The sequence below is a fragment of the Salvelinus sp. IW2-2015 genome, linkage group LG35 (genome assembly GCF_002910315.2).
Source record: "Salvelinus sp. IW2-2015 linkage group LG35, ASM291031v2, whole genome shotgun sequence".
In the NCBI taxonomy this organism is placed as follows: domain Eukaryota; kingdom Metazoa; phylum Chordata; class Actinopteri; order Salmoniformes; family Salmonidae; genus Salvelinus; species Salvelinus sp. IW2-2015.
In genome coordinates, this window is record NC_036874.1 from 19,397,356 (window position 1) to 19,407,687 (window position 10,332).

General features: G+C 42.7%; 1 protein-coding gene across 1 annotated transcript in view; it reads right to left on the reverse strand.

Annotated features, from left to right (window-relative positions):
• Window positions 1-1,752: 1,752 nt before the first annotated feature.
• LOC111958869 (inhibitor of Bruton tyrosine kinase) overlaps window positions 1,753-10,332 on the reverse strand; it is a 44,039-nt gene continuing 35,459 nt past the window's right edge. The window contains exons 22-23 of the mRNA XM_070437418.1: window positions 2,743-2,875; window positions 1,753-2,435 (exon numbers count right to left, since the gene is read on the reverse strand). Coding sequence (XP_070293519.1) covers window positions 2,310-2,435; window positions 2,743-2,875 — 259 coding nt within the window. The 3' untranslated portion in view covers window positions 1,753-2,309. The remainder of the gene's footprint in view (window positions 2,436-2,742; window positions 2,876-10,332) is intronic.

A 10,332-nucleotide genomic window follows, 5' to 3' on the forward strand; every position in this document is an offset into this window, starting at 1 on the left:
ACTGACACACAGAGTGTGTCTGTTGTCTGTGAAAGAAATTAGGGAGATTGAGAGAGGCTCGAAGTTCAAGATGAAACGCTGATGGTCCCTGTACGGCAATAGAGAAAACACTCTCCCTCCTCCCCTCTGTGCTCATCCATAAGCATGAGTAGACTAGGACCTGGAAGACGTCCATGTCACAAGTTATCAATGGCAGTGGTCTAAGGCACTGCATCTCAGTGCTAGAAGAGTCACTACAGACCCTGGTTCAATTACAGGCATTTTTATTTAATTTTTTAACTACACCCCCTTCACAGACTCACTGTCTGATTAAAATTCAGGGCCCACTACTAGGCWACATCCCAAATCCCATCCTGTTCCCTAAATAGTAAACTACTTTTTGACCAGAGCCCTGGTCAAAAGTAGTGCACTACTTAGAGAATAGGGTGCCATTTGGGACACAGCCTTAAAAAGACTGAAAACAGTGGGGGCAGATGTCACTATCTTGGCTCTGGCCAGCGGTGGGAGAGAGCAAGAGAGATTAGTTTAGTGCTTTGAGAGGCATTTTACTCAAGCTTCACAGATATGAAACGCTCAGGGATGACACTACTGTACATGCTCAAAGTTGGAACTCAAGTAAATTGATTCATTTTTAAAAGTTATATAAAAATAAAAAAATGAAAATGTTTCCCCATTAGATGGAAATTCAGCTGTTACATTCTATGAACAAGGAGAATTTCAGGAGATATCCACATTCTTATAGTTCAATTCTGAGGTGGTGAGCATCTCTGGAGTATGTCACGCTCATTAGCAGGAGGTAAACGTCTAATGAGGTAAACACTTACAGCACATCTGAGGTAAACTTTTTCTGCCAGTGACCTAGCTGGACCATTCTGACATGACGCCAAGTATTTTTCTGAGAGCCTTTCTGTGTACCGCATCATCTTCGTTCTGACTAATTGAGCTTCATGGAATAATCACAAGGAACTCAGGTCTCAGTCTCTGGCGGACTCCTGATGTCATACTGTATCGACTTAGAACTATTAGGACCCATTAAATCACCACCCTTCCTCTCTTTTCATGGCAGGGTCATCACAGGTAGGTGTTTAATTGTTGTTTATTTATGCAGAGCACAGATGTTAGAGTGGAGAGAGGCACTGTTTCCATTGAGATGAATGTAGCTCTCACTGAATCTGTCAGGGAGTTTGAGGGCGATTGCCAACACTAGACAGACTATCATGAGCCCTGGACATTCACACTCTTCTGTTCCGCATAATACATTGTAATATTGCACAAATAATTATAAAACCAATTCCACAATAAGACTGATAGAACCAGGAAACATGGTCATTGCACAGGTGTGTTTTATTGCATGCCATTTTCATCACATCCAAAGTCTCAAACGAAGGGTGCTGCATGGAATAAGACTGGGTTTACATGGTCTGGGTCTGGGGTACCAAGCCAACACATCAGCTCCAGAACACAAAATAAAGTAAAACAACTCAAATACAGCCAGCCAGAAAGTAGTGAAATTATTAGTGTGTGTGTGTGTGTGTGTGTGTGTGTGTGTGTGTGTGTGTACACAGAGGATCGTCAGGGTGGAAGCAAGGCACAAACCCGACAGCTTGCCCTATAACTCTGATAAAAGGGAAACAAGCGAGGACTCATACACAATTAGCTCACACTAGAAAATGGCAGGCTGCATGACACTGTCACTCCCTACCACCTCCGTTCATGATTCAACTAGCCTGCAATCACACAATATATCCAGAACACAACTCATTTCCCAACTCATAAAGTAGAACTAGGTAGAAACCAGATAAGGCTGGCCTCTGAACTCCAGGCCCTGGCTTTAGGCTTAGTTCTTCTCAGAACAACTTGTGCTATAGTACTTTTCCTAATTGGCACAGCTTATTCACCTAAAAAAAAGTATGCGTGCTGAAACCGACCAATCCTGCTTTGTTAATGTAGTTCTGGACCCAATTTATAGTTTTGAACTGCTCCATTTCCATACATACTTTGTCTTTGGCAACTAAACCTTTTGGAAGAATGTCTTTACTCCTGTTTTGATGGCAAGGCGCAAAAAATATTTTATCATCCACTGTTTCTTGCTCAGGGACACACTCAAAAAAAGGTCAACACGAAAAAGAGCCGTGACAAAAACTAAGGAACACTGGAGTTCGGCATAAAAGCCCTGCGTCAGACCCAGCACACTGGCACAACTAGGCCTGAGGTATATCTTAACACTGACTGACAGGAGATACATATGGTCATCAGGTGGATAAGGATATGAGTATGTGACGTCTCACAACGCATGTGGGTGCGACGTCTCAGTGTTTGTTCCAGAAGGGGATGGCGATGGGCCCCTGGACAGACCTCTCCACCACAATCATCTCGTCGGGGTTGTTGCGGGTGCCGTAGTGATACAAAAGCTCTTGGATCGCTGCCTCCTCAATCTGCGAAGAGGAGAGGGACGGGAGACACACAAACACAGTTGGAGTGTTTTAAAGCCACAGCCAAGTCAAGGCAGCTGTCCTACAGACATGAGTTAGACAGAGGTGATGGAAGGAGGGAGGGGGGGTTGAATATCAACAGCTGATCTACACTAAGTCCTTCAGATTTCCTCTTAGAGACATTTATCAAGGTACTGAATCATTTTGTTGAGTACCTGAGTTCGAACAGACAAGCTCACAGTGAAAAGAAAAGCAGTGTGCATAGTAAACGTCGGCTACAAATTTCTGCACACACACACACAAGCGTTACCTGAATGAGTGCCAGAGGTTTCTCTCGGCTGCGGATCAGTGCAGCCTCCTGCTGTTTCTCCTCCTCCACGATAGAAGCAAAGGTTACCACGGAGGCCGTAGGGGGGCTGCCCGCCGCTCCCAGCACCCAGGGGCTGGTCAGTAAAGAAAATGACCTTGAGTTTGTGACAGGTTGAACATTCTCCCACCCTCAAACAATTGCTCCTTTTTTACCCCCCTGTGGTTGTTCAGGGTTTTTTCAAGGTTGGGACAAGGTGACATGTGTTAGGTACATCCTGTAATAATACTGACACTGATCTGAGACAGAGACCCCGAGAGAGATCTGAACTGGATATATCCTATGTGACAGTGGTAACCAAGGATGACCACAGGCTACCCAAGAGGACAAGGGTTGGGTGAATTACAACTGACACACAGTGTGTGTGTGTGTGTGTGTGTGTACGCATGACAGAAAACGCTAATGTAATGCTGATGGTCCCTGGAAGGCAATAGAGAAAACATTGACAAATAATGTTGACTTACACACTACTTATTAAAAAAAAACTACTAATATGGATATTACACTTTCCCCCAGCCCTGAACTCTCCCTCCCTCAGTGCTCATCCATAAGCATGAGGAGTAGACTAGAACCTGGATCCTACTTCCTGTTCTGGGTGATCACTTGTGACACAGAAGCCAACACTACACCACAGACTCACTGGCTGATTCATATTCTAGGTTACATCTCAAATCCCATCATATTCTCTACATAGTGAACTACTTTTGACCAGAGCCCTGTGGGCTATAGTCAAACATACAGTTGAAGTCGGAAGTTTACATACACTTAGTCATTAAAATTCGTTTTTCAACCACTAAACACATTTCTTGTTAACAAACTATAGTTTTTGGCAAGTCAGTTAGGACATCTACTTTCTGCAACATTTTTCCAACAATTGTTTACAGACAGATTATTTCATTTATAATTCAATGTATCACAATTCCAGTGGGTCAGAAGTTTACATACACTAAGTTGACTATGCCATTAAACAGCTTGGAAAATTCCAGAAAATTATGTCATGGCTTTAGACGCTTCTGATAGGCTAATTGAGATAATTTGAGTCAATTGGAGTTGTACCAGTGGATGTATTTCAAGGCCTTCAAACTCAGTGCCTCTTTGCTTGACATCATGGGAAAATCAAAAGAAATCAGCCTAGACCTCAGAAAAGAAATTGTAGACCTCAACAAGTCTGGTTCATCCTTGGGAGCAATTTCCAAATGCCTGAAGGTGCCACGTTCATCTGTACAAACAATAGTACGCAAGTGTAAAGACCATGGGACCACGCAGCCGTCATAACGCTCAGGAAGCAGACGCGTTCTGTCTCCTAGAGATGAATGTACTTTTGTGCGAAAAGTGCAAATCAATCCTGGAACAACAGCAAAGGACCTTGTGAAGATGCTGGAGGAAACAGGAACAAAAGTACATCTACAGTAAAACGAGTCCTATATCGACACAACCTGAAAGGCCACTCAGCAAGGAAGAAGCCACTGCTCCAAAACTACCATAAAAAAGCCAGACTATGGTTTGCAACTGCACATGGGGACAAAGATCGTACTTTTTGGAGAAATGTCCTCTGATCTGATGAAACAAAAATAGAACTGTTTGGCCATGATGACTTATCGTTATGTTTAGAGGGAAAAGGGGGATGCTTGCAAGCCGAAGAACACCATCCCAAACGTGAAGCACGGGGGTGGGAGCATCATGTTGTGGGGGTCTTTGCTGCAGGAGGGACTGGTGCACTTCACAAAATAGATGGCATCATGAGGSAGGAAAATTATGTGGATATATTGAAGCAACATCAAGACATCAGTCAGGAAGTTAAAGCTTGGTTGCAAATGGGTCTTCCAATGACCCCAAGCATACTTCCAAAGTTGAGGCAAAATGGCTTATGGACAACAAAGAAGGTATTGGAGTGGACGTCACAAAGCCCTGACCTCCATCCTATAGAAAATGTGTGAAAAAGCATGTGTGAGCAAGGAGGCCTACAAACCTGACTCAGTTACACCAGCTCTGTCAGGAGGAATGGGCCAAAATTCACCCAACTTATTGTGGGAAGCTTGTGGAAGGCCACCCAAAACATTTGACCCAAGTTAAACAATTTAAAGGCAACGCTACCAAATACTAATTGAATGTATGTAAACGTCTGACCCACTGGGAATGTGATGAAAGAAATAAAAGCTGAAATAAATCATTCTCCCTACTATTATTCTGACATTTCACATTCTTAAAATAAAGTGGTGATCGTAACTGACCTAAGACAGGGAATTTTAAATAAATGTATTTGGCTAAGGTGCATGTAAACTTCCGACTTCAACTGTGTGTGTATATATATATATATATATTTTATTTTTACATATATCCTTTATAAAACGACGCAAGTCAGTTATGAACAAATTCTTATTTACAATGACGGCCAAACCCGGACAATGCTGGGTCACCCTATGGGACTCCCAATCACGGCCGGATGTGATACAGCCTGTATTCGAACCAGGGACTGTAGTGACATCTCTTGCACTGAGATGCTGCGCCACTCGGGAGCCCAAATGTAGTGCACTACATAAGGAATAGGGTGCCATTAGAGACTGCACAGAGTGGGAGCGGACGTCACAGACCGGAAAGAGAGCGTTTCCAGTCTGGTCTTTAATCCATCTTGGCTCTGGGCAGTGATAAAAGATCTATGTCTGGAAGACAGAGGCCCCGAATGACTCCGATAGAAGAGGAAGTAAGCAAAAGTCAAGAGCTTCTGCAAAAACAGAGTTTGACACCCTTGGGTCACACAAGCGCACACACTTCCTGTAATTCTTTGGCCTGATATGATGAGAGATGTCACAATTCAAAACATACCGCACACAAAGTTGAAGTAAAAACATCCACACAATGGTTTCACCAGCATTCCTCAAACACCTCCGCCCATATTATGTGTTAATTTAGATGTCAACGTTAAAAGGATACAGCACATGAACAATCTCTTCCAAACGTTTTCATGTCAAAACACCCCAAAATCTATTACGCTGAAATCGTATCGTTTACTGTCGTTTCAAATGAGGTGCAGACAGTATTCAGTTACCCTGGTCTCAGTTTGAGCCGTCTTGCCAACTCCTGTGGCAAATACTCAGCTCTTTTGGCATCTAAAGCTCTACCAATCCAGCTGGTGTCTGAGTGGTGGTGTAGTTCACGGTGCAGGGTGAAGTTGACCCTAAATGCTGATCTTGGGCCAGTTTAGCATTTTCCCCATTAATAGTTAAGGTTAGGATTGGGGGGGGGGGCTGATCATAGGAGCTGTTCCAACCCGGGGCGTAGTTCACTAGACGGTTCTTCTAACTGACGTTTCAGTCTTGTTGAATGGGAAGTGAAAAGGTCATTGTGACCATCAGTCTGGTGGCTCCACAGCCCGAGCAGTGAGTCACATCCTGTTTCAGGCAGCGGCTTTCCTTTCAGTACATTGACCCTTCACTAAGCCCCGTCCCACTTGGTTACTGTTGGAACCTCGGACAACATTAACCCAGGAAGCCAAATTCCCCTTCCAACCACTGGCGAAATCCCCTCACAATGGTCTTAAAATGTGCTTTTAATACACAATGAAATTAAAAAAACAGACTAGCCCTAACTAATCAGGAAACTCTTGGGTATGTTGTGGTGGACTGTCATTACAATTGCTTCACAGGAACATAGGGCTGGGTGGTATACCGTATTTGACCATATACCGGTATTGATGCACGGACCGGTTTGGATTTTTACATTACATTCTATAACGGTATTTGAAAGTTGGGTTTTTAAAATGTGATACGCCGTGTGTAACATACATTTCTATAGTTCACGTCGCTGCTTGAGTCATCCGTCTCCGCTCGCTCTCCATGCTGCTACCCACACAGACCTAGCCCCGCCTGTCACTCAAGGAGCTCATGTGTTAATCCTCAACCACGAGACACTTGYRTTGTCTGCATGCAGCACAGGCAACAATGTTGACAAGGATGTGGTTCACACTTCAAATCTTAATATAAATTCCACTAGCGTTCTAGAACTACACTATTAGTTTGTGTTTCTTACATCTGCAAACAGCTAGTTTGTATTTTCTTTGCAAGTTGAGTCTAAATCTTGTTAGCGCTAATCACTAGCTATGTAATAAATGTAGTCAGAGCAAACGTAATTAGCTACATACATACATAAATAATATGCAAACAAAAAAGTCCTCTCACTGTCAACTGCGTTTATTTTCAGCAAACTTAACATGTGTAAATATTTGTATGAACATAACAAGATTCACACACTGAAATAAACTGAACAAGTTCAACAGATGTGACTACAAGAAATGAGATATGTGTCCCTGAACAAAGGGCCACCAGCTGCATTAAGTACTGCAGAGCATCTCCTCCTCATGGACAGCACCAGATTTGCCAGTTCAGTTCTTGCTGTGAGATGTTACCACTCTTCCACCAAGGCACCTGCAAGTTCCGGACATTTCTGGGGGGAATGGCCTAGCCCCTCACCCTCCGATCCAACAGGTCCCAGACGTGCTCAATGGGACTGAGATGCAGGCTCTTCGCTGGCCATGGCAGAACACTGACATTCCTGTCTTGCAGGAAATCACTCACAGAACGAGCAGTATGGCTGGTGGCATTGTCATGCTGGAGGGTCAGGATGAGCCTGCAGGAAGGTACCACATGAGGGAGGAGGATGTCTTCCTGTAACGCACAGCGTTGAAATTGCCTGCAATGACAAGCTCAGTCTGATGCTGTGACACACCGCCCAGACCATGACGGACCCTCCAACTCGATCCCGCTCCAGAGTACAGGCCTCGGTGTAACGCTCATTCCTTCGACGATAGACGCGAATCCGACTATCACCCCTGGTGAACAAAACCGCAATCGTCAGTGAAGAGCACTTTTTGCCAGTCCTGTCTGGTCCAGCAACGGTGGTTTTGTGCCATAGGTGACGTTGTCACCGGTGATGTCTGGTGTGGACCTGCCTTACAACAGGCCTACAAGCACTCAGCCAGCCTCTCTCAACGTATTGCGGACAGTCTGAGCACTGATGGAGGGATGTGCGTTCCTGGTGTAACTCGGGCAGTTGTTGTTTCCATCCTGTACCTGTCTAGCATGTGTGATGTTCGGATGTACGATCCTGTGCAGGTGGTTACACGTGGTCTGCCACTGCGAGGACGATCAGCTGTCATCCTGTCTCCCTGTAGCGCTGTCTTAGGCGTCTCACAGTAAAGATATTGCAATGTATTGCCCTGGCCACATCTGCAGTCCTCATGCTCTCTTGTAGCATGCCTAAGGGCACGTTCACACATATGAGCAGGGCCCTGGTCTTTCTTTTGGTGTTTTCCAGAGTCAGTAGAAAGGCCTCTTTAGTATCCTAAGTTTTCATAACTGTGATCTTAATTGCCTACTGTCTGTAAGATGTTAGTGTCTTAACGACCGTTCCACAGGTGCATGTTCATTATGGTTTATGGTTCATTGAACGAGCATGGGAAACAGAGTTCAAACCATTTTTACAAACGAAGATCTGTGAAGTTATTTGGATTTTTACAAATTATCTTTGAAAGACAGGGTCCTGAAAAAGGGATGTTTCTTTTTTTGCTGAGTTTTTATACACACATACCAGTGACGGTGTAGACCTAAATTAGCATGTTTATGTAACAGTATCTTCTAAATCAAAGAGGAATACGCAAAGCATGAATATGTTAACTACTAAGAGAAAACATTCAATGTAGCCAAAGATTATTGAGTCCCCTAGGCAACCCTTAACAACAATTTTGGTTCCTACCCKGTCACAATAACACCTCCTTGGCATTTTTTTGTATTGTTGTCATGTCAAACACTGTATTCAAAGTRCCCACCACTATATTCTAACTATAGAACTAGAATAATAATTATATTTCAATGATGCCAACAGTTCACCTAAGTGTTTTGCGCCAAATCACAAGTCAAATTGCATTTGCAACATTTGGTTAAAAATWATGTCTACAAGTGTGGAAATGATCTGAAATGAGTGCAGGAAATGTAGAAACGGATGAAAGTCAAATTATTTTTGGTTGAATTATATAAAAATAAAAACAAATCAGAAAGGAGAAAGACCCATTGAAATCACTTCGATTTGACGGTCTAGCAGTCATATAGCAAATGTAGAACTTCTATTATAAAAATAAATAAAAAAGTCAAACACAGTCATACCATCTCAATTATTTTAAAATACCGTAATATGATATTCTGGCCGTACGGGAAACGGATAAAATTATGTTTGTAGTGTGGCTAGCCACTGAATGGCTCAATGCACTGTGCATGCAGTCAAAAGGTATTCACCACTTTGGGGGATAATAAGTAGTGATGCACCGATATGASATTTTTGTCCGATACTTTCCTTACCAAAAAACCCAATACCAATAATTAACATTCTAGCGGCCTTTTAAGCATTCTAGTACAGTTAAATAGGTAACACACACGGAGGCAGCAGTCTAAGGCACTGCAKCTTAGTGCAAGAGGCRTCACTACAGTCCCTGGTTCGAATCCAGGCTGTATCATATACGGCCGTGAATGGGAGTCTCATAGGGCGGCGCACAATTGGCCCAGCGTCGCCCGGGTTTGGCCGGGGTAGGTCGTCATTGTAAATAAGAATTTGTTCTTAACTGACATGCCTAGTTAAATAACGGTTACACACATCACACTGATCAATAWGTTATTTTGTTGGCATTTATGTGTGTCCCCATTACCAGTAACATAATCAAAACCTATTTCTTTCACTTACTTGCTGTGCTGTTTATTTGTTCAGTCGTTTCATTCTCAACCAGTATCTCTATGGAACGTCGTTTGGGTCTTTGCGTGTCAAAATATACTATTTAACACTATTTGACATGTCAAATAAGCTTGTTGACCAATCAGGACCTGAATATGACTGCACGTCACAATAATTTCACGGATTAATATATTTTTTAAGTAGTTAAACATTGATTACACTATCACTCTTATTTCACAACAATTCATCGATACGTATGCTATAATGCTGGTAAAGTTGTCTCACTCACCTACAGTGCTGGTTATAAAAAAAAGTTATCTAGCTCATGGATGCAAACAATGTTCTTCAACAAAAACATAGCAAAATGACAATCTGTTTCAGTTGCTATAGTTAGCTAGCTAACTGTATAGCTAGGGGTCATCTAAAATTACCCTAATTTATAAGACAGTTCTTATTTGATTAATGGTGTCGGATCCATCTCAATAGGATTAGCCACAATAGTGGACTTTGCAATTACCATTTGTATCATTTGCATTACTGTCAATTATATACTTCTATTTTGAAGGCAAACCGCAATTCCCCTATTGTGCTAATCCTTATTGTGGCTAGCTTCATAACATAACCCAGTGCGGTCAAGCCTCACTAGCCAGATGAAGCTAGCTGGCTGTTTATAACGTTAACCCTGTTGCCAAAGCTAAGTTGCTGACAGCTATTTATTTTCATGAATGAAGACGTTTTTTCTTTTATGCGAACGTTTTTGTACATTTTGACAGTGTTACTGTATCTTTTTTGACACTCCATAGTATTATGTCGTGACGT